The sequence below is a fragment of the Lynx rufus genome, unplaced genomic scaffold, assembly GCF_022079265.1.
Source record: "Lynx rufus isolate CCGP_SWC_20201006 ecotype Redwood Valley unplaced genomic scaffold, mLynRuf1.p SCAF_10, whole genome shotgun sequence".
NCBI lineage: Eukaryota > Metazoa > Chordata > Mammalia > Carnivora > Felidae > Lynx > Lynx rufus.
Window position 1 is genome coordinate 40,662,385 of NW_025814824.1, and position 21,601 is coordinate 40,683,985.

The 21,601-nt window shown below is 38.3% G+C and overlaps 2 protein-coding genes across 10 annotated transcripts in view; one reads left to right on the forward strand and one right to left on the reverse strand.

Moving 5' to 3' along the window:
• SNAPC3 (small nuclear RNA activating complex polypeptide 3) overlaps nucleotides 1–21,601 on the forward strand; it is a 70,163-nt gene that overhangs the window by 33,678 nt on the left and 14,884 nt on the right. Inside the window, exons 6-11 of one of the 5 annotated variants that reach the window (XR_006959657.1) lie at nucleotides 3,357–3,439; nucleotides 5,941–6,105; nucleotides 9,249–9,356; nucleotides 10,570–11,177; nucleotides 11,973–12,162; nucleotides 13,187–13,594. Coding sequence is in view for 2 of the 5 variants with exons in the window: in XM_047064779.1 (XP_046920735.1) it covers nucleotides 3,357–3,439; nucleotides 5,941–6,105; nucleotides 9,249–9,356; nucleotides 10,570–10,717 (504 nt within the window). In the remaining 3 variants the exon portion in view is untranslated. Of the gene's footprint in view, nucleotides 1–3,356; nucleotides 3,490–5,940; nucleotides 6,106–9,248; nucleotides 9,357–10,569; nucleotides 11,364–11,972; nucleotides 13,595–21,601 lie in introns of those variants that run through there. The other 4 variants (XR_006959656.1, XR_006959655.1, XM_047064779.1 and 1 more) reach the window with 4 other exon arrangements.
• The window catches only part of PSIP1 (PC4 and SRSF1 interacting protein 1), a 40,069-nt gene continuing 32,750 nt past the window's right edge, over nucleotides 14,283–21,601 (reverse strand). For 2 of the 5 annotated variants that reach the window (XR_006959654.1, XM_047064771.1), the window contains one exon: nucleotides 21,019–21,137. Coding sequence is in view for 4 of the 5 variants with exons in the window: in XM_047064771.1 (XP_046920727.1) it covers nucleotides 21,113–21,137 (25 nt within the window). In the remaining variant the exon portion in view is untranslated. Of the gene's footprint in view, nucleotides 15,894–16,707; nucleotides 16,820–18,442; nucleotides 18,657–18,773; nucleotides 18,876–19,083; nucleotides 19,155–19,768; nucleotides 19,825–19,852; nucleotides 21,138–21,189; nucleotides 21,218–21,601 lie in introns of those variants that run through there. The other 3 variants (XM_047064769.1, XM_047064770.1, XM_047064773.1) reach the window with 3 other exon arrangements.

A 21,601-nucleotide genomic window follows, 5' to 3' on the forward strand; every position in this document is an offset into this window, starting at 1 on the left:
ATTTTTAGGTCACCAGTTGGCATTTATGTTTTATGGTTTGGGATTTTTTTAAGTTTTGCTTTGGAATTTTTTTTTCTATTTATGTGAGTCCTCTTTCTTCTTTCTTTTTTTTTTTTTTTTTTTTGATGTTTATTATTTTTGAGAGAGAGAGAGACAGCAAGCAGGGAAGAGTCAGAGAGAGAGGGAGACACAGAATCAAAAGCAGGCTCCAGGCTCCGAACTGTTAGTGCAGAGCCCGATGTGGGGCTCAAACTCACAGACCACAAGATCACGACCTGAGCTATAGTCGGCTGCCCAACCGACTGAGCCACCCAGGCGCCCCGAGTCCTCTTTTTTCTTGAGTAGTCTGGTGCCTTGGAAAATTCTGAACATGCTCACAGGAAATGTTACGATGAGTCCTAATGTACCCATTACCCACCCTCACCAGTTCTCAGCATTTTGTCAGATTATTTTCTCTGTTCGCCTCATGCCTTTGTCCCACCTGACAACATTGAAAATTGGTCCTTCAGTTATAATCCTCTTTTTGACAGCTATTTGGCATGTATTCCACTGGTGATTGTAGAAGAAAAAAATCAGTGAGTGGCAGTTCCTGTAGTTGAGGAAAGGAGAATCTTTATTCCAACCAATAAGCAAGAATTTTGAACATTATCTTAGGTGGCTTAGTATGTGAGAAGTCTGGGAGAATTGGGCCAGGATATTTAAATCTCTTTTAAAAGCATATGTCTAAAACGTAGTATGTTTTGCTATAACATTTGTTTCTGGACTATAGTAGTTAAAGAATGGAGTGCATTTTAAAAATGTGTGTATAAGATTAATGCCAGTATTTTCTACTCAAGTGTTTGGTTTTTTTTTTAGTGTTTATTTTTGAGAGAGAGACTGAGCACAAGCAGGGGAGGGGCAGAGAGAGAGACACACACAGAATCCGAAGCAGGCTCCACGCTCTGAGCTGTCAGCACAGAGCCTGATGCGATTCGGGACTCGAATTCACAAACCACAAGATCATGACCTGAGCCAATGTCAGACACTTCACCGACTGAGTCACCCAGGCGCCCCAAGTGTCTTTTGTTTTTTTTCTTTGATGGTCCTTCACATTTTAATCTCTGGTCTATTGATTTTTTTTTTTTTTTTTTTTTTACATTGCTCAGATTAGTTCTTTTTTTTCTTTTTGTTGGTAATCTCTTAAAGGTCTTGTGTAGAGGAAGTTTAAGAAAATACTTTGCACACCTGTTTCTCTGTTATGTATTGTAAATAAAGCCCTGTTCTAGGACACAGAGTAACAAATCTAAGTCGCAACAATTTCCTTACCCGTAGTTCTTCCGCACCTTCCTCCCGTTACCATTTTTCTGACAGCAGATCCTAGGATTATTTCTGAAATTCTAATATAGCTGGTTTGAATCTTAGCAAGAGAACAAGTGACTAATGGATGCCTAGAAGGATATATAAATGACTTTGTTCTGATGATACTAGTTGTCGACAGTGACGTTGTTTCTAAAATGGAAACGGTAACAGTAGACTCTTAGGCTACATTAGAAGATAACAGAAGTAACTTCTTACACTAGCTTTTCCTTGTTGGTTGGTGATCCTCCCTCCCCAAAGTTGGTCAGCTAAATTAACTGGCAAAATAGGGAGACTGTTTAGTGAGGATCTCTGGTTGCCACTGAAAATGAAAATTACCTGGTAATGAGATTGCTAACATCTATTCTATTTGTATGCTGGGACAAGGAAAGGTTATTAATGGATGAATTAATTTAGAATTCAGATGGAAAACATTTTTGGTCTTGTAGAGTTGCCCTTCTGAAAGATCATAATGGTGCCAACCACAAGCCTTGAGTTGCCTAAATTGCCTAAAATGAAGTTCTGTAGAGGCGTTTTGTAATGAAAAAAAGTAAACTTTTGTGTTTGTTCCCCAAATAAGGCAGTATTCTTTCAGACCCTTTATTTGGGACCCTAGCTTACCTCTTTGAGTGTTCAGAAGTATATTTAGTGGCAGTTTATATGTTAACAGCAGCTACCTATGGCACTCTAATCCATATTATCCTTTTATCTCTACAAGCACCTGGGAAGGAGGTACTGGTTTAGTCACATGTTACATGAGGAAACAGAGGGTCAGGGACACTTAGTGAGGGTCCAAGGAGAAACAGCACGGCCAGTCTTGTAAGGGTGTCTGATGCTGTTACCAGATAATTTATAAATAGGGGAGTGAAGAAAGAAAAATAGAAGCTTCAGGGGCGCCCGGGTGGCTCAGTCGGTTAAGGGTCTGACTTTAACTCAGGTCATGATCTCCCGGTTCGTGGGTTCAAGCCCCACGTCCTGCTCTCTGCCGTCAGCACACAGCCCACTCCAGATCCTCCGTCTCCCTCTGTCTCTGCCCCTGCCCCGCTTGTGCTCGCTCTCAAAAATAAACAAACATCAAGAAAAAGAAAAGAAAAATAGAAGCTTCCAAGGAGGAGATAAATTTGGCTTTCTTTAGAGTAAGATTTAATACCCGAAACTTACATGTTTTTATAGTTCATAAACTGTTCTGGAGTCCTGGAAGATAGCATGCCAGATGTAGTCATTATAGGTGAGGAAACTTCGGTCTGAAGAGTATGTGTAAACTAAGAAAAAGAATCCCCCTCCCCCAGGGGTCTGATGTATTCTAAGGACATTGTGAAGAGCGAGTCTAACATATGAATCTCCTGGGGAGCTCGGGAAAACAGTGGTGCCCGGGTGAGTCTCATTTAACAGCTCTGAGGGGAGACTTGGGCTCTGGTGTTTCTGTGACTCTGTTACGCAGCAAGAGACACCCGTCTGGAAAGTTGCTGGACGGAAGGTTAAGAAACCTCAGGGTTCAGACCAGCTGTGTGACTACAGCGGTACTTTGGGGCAAGATTGCTTGAGTAAGAATAGATACTCAAATTCTGCCTAAGAATTACTGAAAATTTGAAGGGAGAATTTTTATAAAAGAATGCTGAAAATATTAAAAAATAACAGAAAGACATAACTCTCTGATCACTGTTATCATAGCTGGGGAAATACCAAAAACGTGACTTCCAGTTTTTAATTAATTCTAGAATCTGAAATAAATCCCTGCTGTGTATGCATATAATAAGATAATATTAAAGTTTATTTCTAACTGGGTTCCTTTCATAAATCTCATGATATCTTTACACTTTTATCCCTGGTAAGTAGCATAATACTTGTCACATAGATTCTCATTAAATATTAAACTAATGAGCTAAGCATATTTTGTGCAGTTGCCTAAAGTTACTGTAAAGCACATTAATAGGTGTGATTTTATGACATACGTTTTGAATTGTAGCGATTCATAATTGTTAATAGTGGACTTTCTTTTAATACCATCTCATTTCTTATAGGACCTGTACAAATCAGCCTTCTTTTATTTTGAAGGAACATTTTATAATGATAAGAGATACCCTGAGTGCAGAGATTTGAGCAGGTACAGTCTTCAAAAAGCTTCTGTCTTTCCTGTTTCAAGTTCTCAAAATGGTGAGAGCTCCACAAACTGGTCTGTTAGGGACCTTTGCCAAGGAATTGTTTCGTTAGACTGTTTTGTTTGTTGTGGGGTCAAAAATGTCTCCGTTTCTTTGTTTGTTTTTGAGGGAGAAAATTAGCATGCATGCAAGCAGGAGAAGGGCAGAGAAAAAGAGTCTTTTTTTTTTTAAACTTAAAAAAAGAACTTTTATGTATTTTGGGAGAGAGCATGAGCATGGTCGAGGTGGAGAATGAAGGAGAGAATCCCAAGTAGGCTTCGTGCAGTCAGCACTGAGCCCCACGCGGGGCCCAAACTCACAAACCATGAGATTATGACCTGAGCCGAAATCAAGAGTTGGACACTCAACCGACTGAGCCACCCAGGTGCCCCATGATTTGCTATAATTTCAAGACAGTAGATAACACAAAGATTTTGAAGTGATCTATGCATACCTTTGGTCAGAAAAGTTTCTTTCTGAAGAAAAATTTTAACTTACCAGTACCTAGGGCAAGCACATGAAATAACTGAATACATTTTAAAAACAGAGAGTGGCCCCTGGGTGGTTCATTTGGTTGAGTGTCCAACTCTTGATTTCAGCTTGACTCAGGATCCCAGGGTCATGGGATCGAGCCCCACCCTGGCTCCTGCTGGGCCTGGAGGCTGCTTAAGACTTGGCGCCTGGGTGGCTCAGTTAAGCGTCCAACTCTTTTTTTTTTTTAATTTTTTTTTTCAACGTTTATTTATTTTTTGGACAGAGAGAGACAGAGCATGAACGGGGGAGGGGCAGAGAGAGAGGGAGACACAGAATCGGAAGCAGGCTCCAGGCTCTGAGCCATCAGCCCAGAGCCCGACGCGGGGCTCGAACTCACGGACCGCGAGATCGTGACCTGGCTGAAGTCGGACGCTTAACCGACTGCGCCACCCAGGCGCCCCTAAGTGTCCAACTCTTGATTTTGGCTCAAGTCCTGATTTTACAGTTTGTGAGTTTGGGCCCCACATCAGGCTCAGTGCAAACAATGAGGAGCCTGCTTGGGCTTCTGTCTCTCTCTCTCTCTCTCTCTCCCCCTCCCCTGCTTGTGCTCTCCTCTGTCTCTCTCACAATGAATAAACTTTAAAAAAAAAAAAAAAGCCAATTTACAGCAAATCTTGTATTGAGCTATAGATAAATCTAAAAAAAAAAAAATGTAAATCCCACTTAAAGAATTTATTAGTCTCTTTCATATTTAGATGATAGCAGTAAATTAATCGTTCACTATTTTTTCTGCTTGTCCAGTGTATACTGTTGTTTGCCCGATGGGAGTATGTAAGTCCATGCTTAAGTACATAACATGAAAAATCTGTAGCTAATGACCATGTTAATCAGGCCATACTTCTGTTGTCAGTGTCACAGTGACTAGGGTACATATGTGTATTTTTTCTTGAGTGTTTATCTGCATTCTTTCGTTAGAGCAACTTGTGTGTGTATTCTAATGTGGCGGTTCTCAGACTTGTTCTCGGCATTCCTCACTACTCTAAATACTTGTGGACTCCAAAGAGCTTTTGATTACGTGGGCTATAGCTATCCATGTTTACCGTATTCGAGGTTGAAACTAAGAAATAATTTGAACATCTGCTAATTTAAATGATCCCATTAAATGTTAACATTAATAATTTGCGGGGGGGAATAACTTTTCCACAACAAAATGAGAGGAGTGGCATTCTCCATTTCCCATTCAGTAGCTTCTGGGCTATCGGTCCTTTATGAGTGAATAGGAATTGAAAAGGGCAAATGACATTTTTTCATAAAGATAATTTTGACTTTAGGAAGCACACTTTGAGAACTGTTGCTCTAATGGATACAGAAGGAGTCAGAGTTCTTTTTTTATTTTTATTAAAAACAAATTTTTTTAACATTTATTTTAGAGCGCACGAGCCGAGAAGGGGCAGAGAGAAAGGGAGACAGAGTCCGAAGCAGGCTCCAGGCTCTGAGCTATCAGCACAGAGCCTGATGTGGGGCTTGAACCCCCGAACTGTAAGATCATGACCTGAGTTAAAGTCCGGCGCTTAACCGACTGAGCCACCCAGGCACCCCTGTTTTTATTTTTAAAATTTTTTAAAAATATTTTTGAAAGAGAGACAGAGACAGCGCAATCGGAGGAGGGGGGGAGAGAGAGGGAGACACAGAATTCCAGGCAGGCTCCAGGCTCTGCGCTAAGAGTCCGATGTGGGGCTCGAACCCACAAGCCGTGAGATCATGACCTGAACCCAAGCCGGACACTTAACTGAGTGAGCTACCCAGGCGCCCCAAGAATCCAGAGTTCTTAATTTCAACGTGTGTCAACCACTAAGATTTTTGCCTCAAGACGGCAACTGTCGTTGAGGGAGTGAGCCAGGTTTTAAGAAATAGTTGCGGTCATAGAGCATTTTCTGTCATTTCTAGGTTTTTGAGGAGTAATGAAATACCATTGCCTTTTTGCCCCCTTCAGAACTATCATTGAGTGGTCAGAGTCCCATGATAGAGGCTATGGAAAATTTCAGACCGCTAAAATGGAAGATTTTACCTTCAATGACTTGTATATTAAACTGGGTTTTCCTTACTTATATTGTCACCAGGGAGACTGTGAGCATGTTGTCGTCATCACTGACATAAGGTAAGTGGCAGCATTTGGCAGCATTTTCTGTTTTTTTTTTTTTTTTTTTTTTTTTAATTTTTTTTTTTTCAACATTTATTTATTTTTGGGACAGAGAGAGACAGAGCATGAACGGGGGAGGGGCAGAGAGAGAGGGAGACACAGAATCGGAAACAGGCTCCAGGCTCTGAGCCATCAGCCCAGAGCCCGACGCGGGGCTCGAACTCACGGACCGCGAGATCGTGACCTGGCTGAAGTCGGACGCTTAACCGACTGCGCCACCCAGGCGCCCCCTGTTTTTAACACGAGGAATAAAATTAGTCACCGCAGCCTGGCTTGGGAGCAGCAAAACTGTCCACTTTCCATAGAATGACCACCCATTTGCACGCTTTCTTTTGGGAAGATCTGTGATAAATACTTTACTGGTTATCGGAGGGTTGAAAATCTGTAAAGAAGTGTCTCCTTTGGAGGATTAGACAGGCAGTCTCCACCCACTTTGTACGTAGCCCCTTAGCTTATTGCCAGATTTGCAACTACGTCTAAGTTTCTTGTCTCTTTGCCAGAATTTTAAGATTTAAAGGCAACTGGGGGAAGGGAAGAGTAATTCTCATCTTTGACAAATGTGAAGTCTTAATGCTTTCATAAGTATAAAGGGGGAAGGACCAAAGTGGTTTAAAATCAGATTCCTTTTATTTTAAAATGAGCTAACTTTTGTGTAGCTGGCATCTCATGAATAAGGCCAGTCATCTCCTTATTTCGGAATCTCAGTGTCTGAAGGATCAACATATAGGAATAAGCCCTGCTCTCTCCCTGCTTTGGTTCCGAGGGACTGTTTTTATGTTTTATGCGAAGCACTGATCTACCCGTGCTTTTTATTGTACCAGTGGTAGGAACCGATGCCCGGACAAATCCCTGTGTCCACTTCTCTTGGGTCTTAGGGACCGGTCTCTCCAAACATCTGACCTCCCATGCACTCATTCTCAGGAAGCTCCCAGAGGAAGTACTTGACACAAAGAGTAAACCTTGGAATAGGGGGAGACATGAGGAGGACTCTCGGAGCCGGGAAAGGGAAATCCCAGCACGATGGCCGCGTAGCCGAGCTCGCGAGCAGCTTAGTCCCAAGACTGGGGCGTGGCCGAGAGCTCGGGAAGCACGTCTAGAAGTGCCAGACCTCCCGCTGACGCACAGCACACGTGGAGAGCACGTCTGTCTTTCTGTCAGGAAATACAGAACTGAATTAGCGACAGGTGCATCGAAACCTCATTAAGCAAATGCAAACACGAGGGAATTAGCAGCTAGAAAGCCACGTGTTACGCCATAAAAGGCGCCTACGGTCAGTTGTGTGGTTTAGGTGTAAGCATTAGTTTGGCAGCATGTGAACATGCAATATTTTACCAGAATTGGTCTGGTTCCTTAGAGGAATGTCGAGGACCTAAATTTAAAAGAAACCGTTAAGAATGCAAAAACAGTTGCCCTGAGGGAAAAAGAATTGCTCAAGCCAGAGCCAGGAGAGCTCATAACCCTCAGCTTTATAGGCCTTGAAATGATGTATGTTTCTTTGATAATGTGTTAAATTTTACAGAAGCTGTCACTCAAATGAAGGGGAATGTGCCTGAGAATTAGCATAAGATGGGAGACAATCCAGTTTTTTATGATTTTAGTTTTATGGGTGTTTTTATTTATTTTGAGAGAGAGCACAAGCAGGGAAGGGCAGAGAGGGAGAGAGAGAACTCCAAGCAGGCCCCACACTGTCAGCGCGGAGCCGATGCGGGGCTCGAACCCATTGACTGCAAGATCGCGACTTGAGCCAAAATCGGGAATCAGACGCTTAGCCGACTGAGCCGCCCAGGCCCCCCATTTTACATTTCTTACTGAACAGCGAGTGTTATCAGTCCTTACACTCGAGGCAACTTGGGGAAACCGTTGACACTTACTAAGCATTTACAGCATGGGACTTTTCTAAGGAGTTAAAAAAAAATTTTTTTTTAATTTAAAGTTTTTTAACTGTCTTTTAAAAGATTTTATTTTTTATTTTAGAGAGAACATGTGCACAAGTAGGTGAGAGGGGCAGAAGGAGAATCTTTTCTCTCTTTAAATTTATTTTGAGAGCGAGTGAGCACAAGCAGGGGAGAAGGATAGAAGCAGAGGGAGAGAGCATCCCAAGCAGGCTCCGTGCCCAACGTGGAGCCCAATGCGGGGCTCAATCTCAATAACTGCGAGATCAGGAACTGAGCTGATAACCAAGTTTGGATGCGCGACAGACTAAGTCCCCCGGTTCCCCCAAGGTTGTATTTTTAAGTAATTCCTACACCCAACATGGGGCCTGAACCCACACACCCGAGGCCAAGAGTCATTTGCTCTGCTGACAGAGCAGCCAGGTGCCCCTTTTAAGGAACTTCTAAGTGTAGTTTTAGGCTACAAATCATTTTTACCTTCTAGGTGGATTAAAGTCTAAGACTTGGTAAACGGTTACAAGTGTATTAACCATTTGCTGATGGCAAAGTTGATATATTGCTACCCTTTCTTACTAAAAGAAAATCATTACATTTTAGAATTGTCAGGGACCTTCAGACTACTCTTGTGCAGTCCCTTCATTTTTGGGGTGGAGAATCTGAGGTCCAGCATGGTTCAGGGACTTATTCAAACCCAGTCATCCGATCAATGGCATAGTTGAGAGTGCCTTCCGTTTTCAGTTTACTTAATTCTGACACGTAAAACTGAAGTCCTGTCAGCTCACATTATACCAGGAGTCAGATTTAGATTTTAATAAAGAGGACAGTAAACAGAGCCATGTACCACAGAACCAAGTGGGTAAAACAGTTGCCCAAACTATGTTTCATAAAAAGGTATTGAGTAAAGCAGGGGCTCTCTGATGGAATACCTTTAAGATATGCTCCCTCTTAGTTCAAGCATATCCCCATAAAGAGCTTTGGGAAGTTTCACAGGAAAGAAAACATTGTTTAATCCAAAATGATCTTTCGGAGAATGTTTTTGTGGAACGGTTTGGTCAGACCTAGTGAAACGAGTTTATACCTAAATCTTTTAGGAAAAAAAAATGAAAAATACACCTACTATGTTAATGTTGAGGTACAGATACATTTAATTCTTTACAGACCACACCAATTTGCATCTTAATATCTTCATTTACTTCTCATGTACACAAGGCTTGTGCATCGTGATGACTGCTTGGATAGGACCCTTTATCCCCTTCTTATCAAGAAGCATTGGTTATGGACCAGAAAATGTTTTGTTTGTAAAATGTACACAGCCAGGTAAGTTCATAATTATTTGAGAATTCCTGGTTTTCAGTAGTCAAGTACTTTCCGTTTCTAGTATTTCAATTTTTCCTATTTTGAATTTGAATCTAGGGACTTCTACTTTGGAGGTATAAATAGAAATGGTTTTATCTGGTAGGTTTAGTGCTGCAAAGTAGGTTACAACATTTTTAAACAGTAAGGAAACAAATTATATGTAATGAAAGTCCAGGGGTGGGTCACTTTGGATGAATCAATTCTGTGTCATCAGGGAGCCACGCTGTGTCTTGTATCTGAAATTTACAAAAGAAGCTTCATCCACAGCTTCTCCTCCGTGAAAAAATAACAGTGTCTCATGTATATAATGAGGTTAAAATACAGTTTCGTAAAATTTTTACTCTGTGGTACTTCACATTTAGTTTGCTTTTTAACTGTGGATCATAGTTGGAAAGAAGCATTCAGAAGAAAAGAGAGTAACTGCGTATCGTAGATTTCTTTTGGGCTCCCTGCCCCCACTGAAATATGCTTTTCTAAATGATCAATAAGAAAACATGAGATAAATCAGTTACCAAACTGGCAATCAGGGAATGTAAAAACATACCAGGAGATGCAGAATTCAAATAGACTGAAAAAGTCTTTTCATCTCACTGTGACCAGTAACATTTCAGGCCAAAAAACAAAGTATCAGTTGAATATTACCCATATTCCCATTTGTATACACACTGTAACATTTTAACCTGAACTCTAGGTAAAACAGCTGGAGTTTGCAAATTAGCCAGTACTAATTTACTGGTTTACACAAGTTTATCAGGTCTGTAGCATCTAATATGTTGTGGGTTTTTCAAAATGGTGTAAATTTTAAGTTACTTGGAGGATAAGTGAGTCGTGGCTAAAGTGTAGGACACATTCACATACGAATTTGTAGTTTACTTACCTTTAAGAAGTCTTTCAGAGAAACAGCATTCTACAGGGTTTCTGTTAAGTTGCCCTTTTGCCTTGCAGAGTATTGGTAATAATATACATCTGTATTTATCTATCTATATACACACACATATACACATACGTACATACACAAAATAATATAAAGGATTATAAAGTATTGTTAAGATAGAATGATAAGGCAATAGTGGGAATGTTATATTTACACATTACCACGAGTTATAACTTACAGCATGTTAAAGAAAGTCCATTGTAATGATGTACATCTTTTTTTTTTTTTTTTTAATTACAGATGGGTGACGAACAATGACAGTTTTGCACCAGAGGACCCATGTTTCTTTTGTGATGTTTGCTTTCGGATGCTCCACTATGATTCAGAAGGCAACAAACTGGGAGAATTCCTTGCTTATCCCTATGTTGATCCTGGAACCTTTAATTAATAACAAAAGTACACCCTTGTGAAGTAACTACCCTGTGGATGGTTACTTTATTTCCAAAACATGTCACTGAGGAACAGGATCCACCCGAAACAATCAGCCAGTTACCCACCCCCCTGCACAAGTTCAGATCACAGGTTTTCTTACAAAGTAACTTGTGTTTAGAAATACATTAGTTTAGTATTTATTCCAAAATATGGTTATTATTTAGTGCCTCTGCCCATTAAGTGTGTTTATCTAAGTTGTAGGAGTACTTTATATATTTTGAATACAAATCCTTTGTCAGATTCAAGTGTTCTGATTTTTGCCCAGTCTGTGGCTTGTCTATTCATTCTGTGTCCAGAGTGGTTTTTGCTAATCTGTAATTAGAAAAATTCAGTTAATGATACATCAAGTGGTGGGAGTATTTTGAAAATTCTTTGAAGAGTGCGAGAGCTACACCTTGTACCGTGAGGCTTCCAAGGTAAACATCATTCAATTATCTGTAATAAAAATGAGGAACAAGAATAAAAGTAGATTTAACAAATAACAGCATTAAGAATAGCTATTGTGTAATCTGTTCTCACAGTGGGTTCGTTTATAGTGTTTTGTTTTGTTAGAAACTAGTAGGCACACTAAACATTTTAATGAGACTCACTGCGTGAATAATGAATGTAAAAGGATCCTGAGTATATACTCCTACCTTCACAAAAGTAACCTTTAAATTGAAGATTGATTTCTTGGGCAAGAATTTTTTCAGTTTAATGTTATTAAGAAAATAGCAGATTTTGAGGCACCTGGCTGGCTCAGCCGGTACAACGTGCAACTCCTGATCTCAGGTTAGAAGTTCAAGCCCCACGTTGGGTATAGAGGTTACTTAAAAATAAAATCTTAAGAATAGCGGATTTTATGTACTATGACCACTGGGACATGGGTGGGACATGGGAAGTCAAGATCCTGTGGATTGCTAGGATCACTCATTCTTGGGCAAGAATACCCAATATTCTATCAGAATCAGTTGGACCAGAGGTTTTCTGGTCCAGCTCTTTCATTTTTCTGGCCCCCTCACTCGGATAATCCTACTTATTCTCTTTCATTCTGGTCCAGAGGACACCTTTGATGAATTCCAAGATCTAGGTCACTAGAGAAAATTGTAGTTATCTAGTTGTCTATATTGAAATGTTTTCTGGAAACTCTTGGTGGAAAGTTTAAGACTTCTAAGAATGCTGTACAATTGTTCCTTTTAAACGTGTCATAAATTCTGCTCTCTCTCTTCTAGGTTATTCATTTAAAGTCAATTGAGTTCCACATTCCCTGGATGGTTGAGCAGACATTTACCATACAAGTCAAAACTGATGAATCCTTTAAGCCTGTATGTTTAAAAGATTGGCAGTGAAATGTTTTGTGGACTTAAGTACCACATACCCAATTAAGTCCATTGCTGTACAGAGGACACGCACCTGTTTCTGGTATGTGTAGTGACCGTCTCTTTCACTCATTCAGTGAATACACCACCAGAGAGGATCAGTATAAAGAACTAAGAGATCCCTCCCTCCCTTGCCTGGCTTCAGTTGCTGCCTACATGTTTACTTTCATGTTTCCAATGATGCTAATAAATTCAACAGATTGAAAATTCTGCTACAAACCTATTGATTTAACCAATTCCTAGAAGTTCCAGGGGTAAAAATGAATTTCTGCGTCCTTTATTTTTAAGCTGCATTCCTTATAGTTCTTGCATTAGTATGCAAGGGTCTGTTTACTTCTATTCATTTTCCTTTCCTAGTCTCAAAACAGAAAATTCCAAAAAGTGCATTGTCCCAGTGGAAGCATTAATCCATATGTGGTGCCCATCAATTCATTTTAGTGGACGAAGAAGACTGTCAGTTAAAATATTACTGCTAGTAAAATTCTTACTTTATCATTAATATTGTCCTGCTGGCTCTTAAGGTTAAACTTTCCCATCAAAATTACAAAGGCTGTGATATCTTTTTATCATTTCCTTGTGAAATCTAGAGGAAGAAAGGCTAATTACTCCCAGAATTTGCCAGTGTATTGTTGGATACACAGGTGTCCCACCAAATTCAAGTCAAAAGAACTTCTAACTTTGAAATAGTCCTAAAAGAGGTCTTGAGTGAGGGATTTTATAGCTGTAAAATTCAGTGTTAAACATGACTTAAATTACGTATTTTACCTGATGCAAAGCGAATATGAAAATACTGTAATGAACTTTATTTAATCAGTATCCTCTGTAGTTAGAATAAGATTTTGATATAATAGTAGATGAGTGTGTGCAAAAATCAGTATTTAGAAAAGCAAAATTGGTTTATTTCTTTCAACCCCTGGTATCTTATAAGGATAATTTTACCTTCTCCCAATCCAGTCACAATATCTTTATCATCTCTAAGGTTAGAGAACTAAAAGATAAAAACATTTCTACCTACGTAGCGGTTCATTTCTTAAGGTTTGTAATTATGGGTTTGCTATTTCCAATAGATCATCCTTTCTCTGACCAGTGGGACAAAATAAGGTGTTAGTGAAGCCCTCACAGCCTTGTAAAAGCCTTTGCTCTTATGTAGGATTAGTTGGCAGACCTCATCTTGACCCGACCTCTTCAACCAGGTAAGTGTGTGTGGGTACACTATAATCAGTGTTGTCAGCCAAAAGCGGGTAAAATATCTTCCTACTGTTTGAAATTACAGGATAAAACAGCAGAAGGCTTAAGATAGTCAAGTTGTTTATACACTGTTTCTCCAATTCAGATGGTACCTGTGAAATTTCTCCAAAGCAGCTAAGAAAACTTTAGACAATTCGTTCTATAGGGCCACAACATACTCTCTTTTTCCAGAAAACATTGATTTTTGAGAGAGAGGGAGACATAATCCAAAGCAGGCTCCAAGCTATCAGCACAGAGCTCACATGGAGCTCAAACTCACAAACTGTGAGATGATGACCTGAGCTTAAGTCAGATGCCCAACCGACTGAGCCACCCAGATACCCACTCTTTTGCATGTTATCCAGTGGTTGAAAAAACATGAAGTAGGTGGTTTATACCTACCAAAAGAAAAATTTTTTCCCCACTTTTGTTACCTATCTCATTTAAATTATCTTGGTGACTTGACTTGTTCAGCACTGGAGTTTTGACCAAATACACAATTTAAATTGAGAAAATGCTCCTGAAAGTTATTGGTATTTATGACTTTTTAGGAGTTCTCACAGTGGTAGTTACCTGTGAATCAGCCTATGACAAACCGAAAATAGAAGGCCAGTTACATTTAACACTATGTAAGTCAATGGTTTAGAGCAAGGCCAGCCCAAACACGCAGACATAAGTTATCAGAAAGCTATTATATAGATCTCCTGAAGTTGAATATTCTGTAGTTTCTCAGTAAAACTGTTATCAATCTGCTGGGTCACAGAAGAAAAGGGGAGGGTGAGCAAAAAATAACATTTTTAGCTTCCTATAGATTTAGTTGTTACCCTGTCTCCCCAGGCAACACAACCTATATACCAAGTTAAGAAATTAACTCCACTAGAAGCAAATCCAGAATTCCAAAAACATTTTGAAGTAGCAAAGAATTTACTAGTAGAGTTTGATAGAAAAATCCTTTAATCAAAACAAGTTTACAATGTTGACACTTATGGCTTAACTAGAATAAATCTGTTCAAATTTAAGTTGTATTAAGGACCAGATATAGTGTAATATCAATAGTTCCCTCAAAACAGTGGGTCCTGGTTCCATTGTAAGACCTCTCAAAAAGCAAAACTCCAATTGTTGAAATAATTCACACTTTTCATCTATAGATGAAAGCAATTACCTGAGAGGTCAAAAACATACAATGCATGTCACATGCAAACACTGGTATTAGTATTAAGCCTTTTCCCCATATTCATAGTTTTGAAACATGAGAAGTGTCTTAGCTACTGAAAACCACCAACTGACCTAATATTCAAAATATCTTAGAAATTCTATCTGCTAAATTACCCTTAAGTTTTGTTAACGTTGGCTTACCCTGACTTAAGTCCATATATATGAATATACAGACCATCGAAATACTCCTTTACTTTGTCTTACTGCCTCAGAGCAACATGTATTTCTAACTCCTTACAATTCTGTCACATGCAGGATCTCTAAATAATAATCCCCTTCTGATATAGCCTTGTTTTCAAATAGGTTAGTTTTCTTATATACTATTTACTGCGTAAGAATCATGGATTTTTTTTCCAATTAAAAAAATACTTAGTGACTTCCTTAAATGAGTGTGACTTTTTAAAAATTCAGAAACTTGAGACAGTTCTCAAAAATAAACTTTTATCATTTACTTTTAGTTTCAGCTACTAGTGCCTGTAAAGGATCTTAGATGGTAGAACCCTAAAGCCAGATTCATTCCTATATATACCTATTCTGCTTGCTGCAGGGAAGTCACGTGACTTCACTGAATTCCCAGCCATAAAACCTAAATTACCTTCGAAAGTTAACATGAGTTTTGTACCTCGTAGAATTGTCAGTTCAACGTCAGTTGGGTATCTAGTTGTCATACAAAAAGGCATACAGACCACAAATTGTTACAAAGCAGCAGGATAATAATGTAGCACAATGTAGACTGTGAGATTAAAATTAACTTTTGATAAAAGAAGTGAGTACTTGTATAGAAGTAACATTTTATCTACCATAAAAATGCATAACTTCTACAAAACCCACAAACAGTGAAAAGACAACTCTGGTAAATCCAATATTTGTAAAAACTATGCACAAAACCCACAGTATTTGGGAAAGAGGGAAGGTTTATACAAGTAGCAGTTTTAAAAATGTAACTTTTTTCTACTATCAATTACACGTTAACATACACACACTAATTGAAATTATGCTACAACCAATGTCTGGAAAAGCAGTTTAACATTTCCTAAATGAGTTTTCCCTCACACTTAGTGAATAATGTAGCTGTTAATACTGCACAAGTACAATTAGCAATAATGTTTAATTACTTTTAAACAAATATAAAGGGATTTTTCTCCCTCCAAACAAGTTTTCAACATCAAAACCTATGCTTATAAAAATTTAAAATTTTCAGCATTCTAAATATTTCAAATGAAAACCATTACAAACTTCTCAAATGTTCTTTATATTCCAGGTATGTCAACCTAATTATCTAGTGTAGAATCCTTCAGAGATATTTCAGTCTCTCTCTCTTCATTGGATGGCCTAAAGAAAGGAAAGAAAGGTGTGTCAACTGGGATTAGGGGCTCTTTTCCTTCAGGGGGAGGGGGAAAAACACATTAAATCTGTGCATTATGTTTTTAAGGCCACCAAAAGATTAAAGAAATAATAATCTTGACTTCCTTTTGTTCAAAATTTTATTTGACCATGTTGTGTCTTCTTCCTAAAGTAATACTGGGATCAAACACAAAATAACTCAGGGAAGCATCATGGCCCAGGCCCTTCCCATCATTTCCAGCTTTAAAATGAATTCTCTTTGAAAAACATGAAAAGGTTAGATCTGTGATACCAACACATTATAAACCTTAATAAAGAGAAGGGGTGACAGACACAGATGACAAGATTTCCCTGATTTTCAGAATTAGAAGGGATGCCTGATTCCAAGCCCTTCAAATGTGTAGCAGAACAAAGCCAAGACTTGGAGAACCCCAGTTCAGTTAACTAGTTATTTAGAGTGGGTGCAGCAGAGAACAGCCTGTGATTTTAGTCTAATTTTTGTATTATTCTGTCACAATTCAAGAAAGTATAAATGTAAGTCACTATTAGAGCTGCATCAGTGAAAGAAATCCAAAGAATACTTATTTAAACTGGAATCCTACCATCTAGCTCGAATCCTTTGAATACAGGCAAATTAACTGTAAATTGTATTTTTTTGTTTTTGCCTTTTTGATTTCCGTCTTGCTTCCTGAATTCAGGAACTGAGTGATCAAAATAGAATTCTTCTACAAATAACCTTGGAACAGCAATGTGACTTAAGAATTAAAAATCTACATGATGACCCATTAAAACCTGTCCTCACTTTTTCTTACTGCTGGCCTCATGCTTGTCTTTGCTTTCTTCACTGCTGTCTCCATTGTGCTGTGCTTGGTTACTGTCTGGAGCATCGGATCCTCCATTCAGAGTCTTTGAACCTTTAGAAGGGTTCCAAAGGAAAAACCGTTAGAGCTTCTAATGCTTTTAAGATATCCTCTAAAGAGTCAAAATAAAAAATAAAACCTGGCCCTGAGGTCTCTAGTACTTAATGTACCTCATCTGAAACTACACTGTAATCTTTTGGGTATAACTGAGGCACAGTAAGAAGCAGGGTTACTCTATATACCTATCCGTACAAGAACGGGGATTTTTTTTTTCTTTTTTAAGTTCTTTATTTTGAGAGAGAGCCAGAGCAAAAGCACAAGCAGGAGAGGGGCAGAGAGAGAATCCCAAGCTGGCTCTGCACTGTCAGCACAGAGCCTGACACGAGGTTCAGTCTCAGGAATGGTGAGATCGTGACCTGAACTAAAATCAAGAGTCGGATGCTTAACTGACTGAGCCACCCAAGCACCCCAGAAAGAGCATTTTTCATCTGACTATTCTATTTCTTATAAAAATGTGAATCAGGTGGCTCAGTCGGTTGAGCATCCGACTTCAGCTCAGGTCACGATCTCGCGGTACGCGAGTTCGAGCCCTGCGTCGGGCTCTGGGCTGATGGCTCAGAGCCTGGAGCCTGCTTCCGATTCTGTGTTTCCCTCTCTCTCTGCCCCTCCCCCGTTCACGCTGTGTCTCTGTCTCAAAAATAAATGTTAAAAAAAAATTAAAAAAAAAATGTGAATCACAGTAAAAATTTTGTATTTCTCATTGGTATTTTATTTAAAAATTTTTTTTTAGTGTTTATTTTTGAAGGAGACAGACAGTACGTGGCTGGGAGGGGCAGAGAGAGAGGGAGACACAGAATCCAAAACAGGCTCCAGGCTCTGAGCTGTCAGCACAGAGCCCGACGGGGGGCTCAAACCCACGAACTGTGAGATCCTGCCTTGAGGGAAGTCCGTCGCCCAACTGACTGTGCCAACCAGGCGCCCCTCTCATTGGTATTTTAGAACAAAAAGTGTCAAATGTACTATTTACTAATTGACACGATTTTATGTCCTATTACTAATTAAATGATGAGGGCACTTTCTAACAAATCTCTAAGGAGACCTGAATCATCATTCCCTAATAAATGAGTAAAAACAATCCAACTCCTTTTGAATATTTTTTCTACATTAAGCAGCTCCTAAGACATTTAATAACATGGAATTGGGGGAAATGATAATAATACTGTGGTTCTAGGAGTCTGTCACAGAGGTACCCTAAAATATCTGTGGTGGACATTGCGTATCTGGAATTGGCTCCCAAATTATCTTCAGGGAGGTCACAGAGAAGCCTGATGAGAGTAAAACAGAGCAATAATCGCAGAAGCTAGGTGATGGGGACCTGGAACTTCCTTTCTTGTCTACTGTGGGGTCAGAAATTTTTCCTAATTGAAGTGAAAAGAGAATAGTAACTGCTCATAGTATTATTACTAAACACTAGTATTTACTAATACATTAAGCTTGATGAAAATGATTTAAACTGAATGAAAAAGAAAAACCCAAGTGTTTAACCTTAGCTTCTCTTTTTCTAAGTGCTTTATGAGACCTCTTCATCATTTAATGCAGAGAAGATATTAATGAAATTACATATCAAAGCCATTTTTAAAAAGCAGTCCCAGCAGCAAACAACTTATTATCACATACCTGTTTGTTCCTTTTCTAGCTTTTTGTTTGGCCCTTTCTTCCCTTGATCTTTGGTTTTATTTGCTTCCTCATGCTGTCTTTGTTCGGCAAGAGATTTATTCAGCACTTGTGTGATCACAGAATCTCCTTCACCAACCAAAAACATATTCTTAAACTTGTTATACAACATTGTGGACTTTTCCATGATAATCTGACTAACTTTGAATCGCCGTATCTGAGAAAACAAAATGTACACTCACAATTGTTTTCTTCACTGATTTTTAAAACCGTATTTCTTAACCAAGTGGTAATGAGAAAATTTTTAAAATCTGCACGATTCACGATCACTCACTTTTTTCAGCGTGGTGATCATCTCTGTGTGTTTCTGAGCTTGTTGCATCGTGACCTGAAGTGACGCAAGTTCATCCAAGGCCTCAATACATCTGTTCACGTCCTTCATGACAAAACAGTAACGTCATAACTGTTAATTACCACAGCCTGGATAATCTATTCCTAAAGAATACTTTAAAAATCTCAAACAAGGCAATACAAAATAACCATAATAGTCCCACTTCTTAAATCATCCATACTTATAACATCATGAGAGAACATGAAGCTATAAAGGCAGTACTATATTTTTAAGTGAGGTATGAAACACTTACAAGGTTATCAATTTTGAGTGAATTTTTAATTTCAGCATGTATCCTCTGAAGTCGAGAATCCATTGATGTTTCTATAAATTGAAATGTGAAACACAGTGAATAGTTTTTCCAAAACCCGTATTTCTGTATAAATCTAAGCAAAGCACAGTGACAAGACCCGGTGAATTTTTAAAAACGTTCTTAGTAATCTGCCCAGATCACTAAGAAGTTATTTGGCACATTTTAGTGTTTAGGAAAGCAGCGTTCATCATTTAAAGAAAAAAAAAAATCACCTTCTAGCTGCATAGGTGTCTAAAATAAGCTGTCTGCATCCAGTAATTAACCCCTTTATGCCAATCCTTAGACAGCTGTTTCACCTTACACATTTAACCAAATAGAGAAACTCTATCTGAAACAATGAGATCTGTCAAAAATGGGAAAACATCTAACTTTTGGCAATGTTACAAAAACATGATCATCAAATAATGAGCAATAAAACTGCAAGCATGACTCCTTATTAGCAAGTTCACCTGATTATACTTAAAATACAAGGACTATAGAATCCGTTAGGGATCTGAAAAAGCACAATTATAGGGGATTTGAGAACTCTTACGAAATGACTTAAAAACCTACACATGAAAAATTAAATATAGAACTTCCTTTCTATGTATAATTTTTATACATCTTAGGAAGGGAAATAACTAACCTCGCTTCTTCTCCACTTTCTTAACTTCTGGCTTCTTTCCTTCATCTTTATTCTGCCTATCAAATGTTAACACAAATATTTCAAAACGTTGGAACTTTGTGACTGATTACCAAATGCCCACAATCCCTTATGTAAAAGCTAAAAAAATTTTTAAGGTAGAAAATAGCCTAGATCACAAGGAATTGACTTGTAATGCATACAACTTTAGAATGCCACAGCATTAACTATAAACAAAAAAACACATGTAAAAACGAACAGCTAAAATCTAGTGTTTCAGTGGCATCACAAATAATTTTGATGCTAGTCATGGTGAAACTTTTTTCCAATAGTAAATAGTGTGTTGCTTAAAGACCCAATTTCAGGGTCAGTGGACAAACATACCATAGTGGGAAAAGAATGCTTATAAACATTTCATGAATTCTACATAATTATTTTTAAAAGTAGTATGTCAAAACAGACTAACTTTTCCCACATCTCCAAGAGGGCAGACAGTTGAAGGAGTTGTTAAGTTTCAAGGTTAAACAGACTGTTCAAAGACAATAGTATTAAAACGGGGGTTTGGCCAATACATCAAACTTAAATGACATTCACTGACATTTACATACCATTATACAAAAGAAAAAGTACCATTTTACTGTAAATAACCCTTTAAAACAACTCCTAATTTCTAGTGTCTTGGCTTTGAGTTCGGGCCCTATTGTAAACCAATTGAAATAGACAAGAACAAAACAATATCTAAAAATCAGGTTTTTTTAAAAAAGACTTTATTTTAAAATTTTGGTTACAGTTTCATTTTTGTTTTCTTAACAAGTCTACTGTTTAATCTCTCAGGATTAAAAAAACAATTATTAAGATTCTAAAGAATTAAACAACAAAGGAATGTCAAGGGAAGGGCACAACTGCCCCCATTCTCTGGGGTATAAGAGCTATTCCAGTTTAACACCTAGCTTCAAAACAAAATGAATTTTTATATTTTCTAAATGAAATAATGTACAACCACCATCTTCTAACTTTCAAACACAAAGCTTCACCTTAAGCTTGGAAAAAAACAAAACAAAACAAAACAAAAAAAAAACTTAACAGGAATGATGGCCGACCTTAGTATGTAGTGTGTACCTTACAGGTTTTTGTTTTTGTTTTTTTTTTTTTAACAATCATAACACAGTAATGCCATTAATGAAGTCCTCAATTTAGAATCTGCAACATTCTTCCATCAAGGGGGGGGAGGGGGGAATTCAGTCCAATGAGTCTGTCTCGAGATCTTCATCTCTTGTTTGCTCCACTTGTATTCTCTTTTCAGTAACTGGATTAATGCTTTGAGCCCAAAATGAGATATATTTTTTATTACTGTAGATTACATGTTGTTTGGCTGGGAATACAATACAATAAACTTTATTTTGCATAATGCATTTCACACAAGCTGCATCTGAAATGCTTTACAGAGCAAAACTGTCCAAGTACAAAGTTTTGTAATAACAGGAGAAGGAAAGAAAACACAAATATTAGAATTTGAGAAAGTTACATTCGGAGGACATTCAAAAAGAAACTGAAACACATAAAGATAACTTTGAGATACTGAAGAAGGGCCGGGCTAGATTTACTAAGCAACCACTAATTTTCTATCTTAGTTTGGGGAGCACAATAAAGTCAAAAGTAACAAACAGTCCAACAACTCTTCAGTGAAAGGATAGAAAAGGATAGGCAATAAAGAGTAACTTTAACATATTTACAGAAACGGTCAAGTCTAACAGACTAGAGGGAGTAACATTTCTGAGCTTTAGATCTTTGATGTCACTCCACTCAAGCAGCTGAAACTGCTTATGTATTATCCTC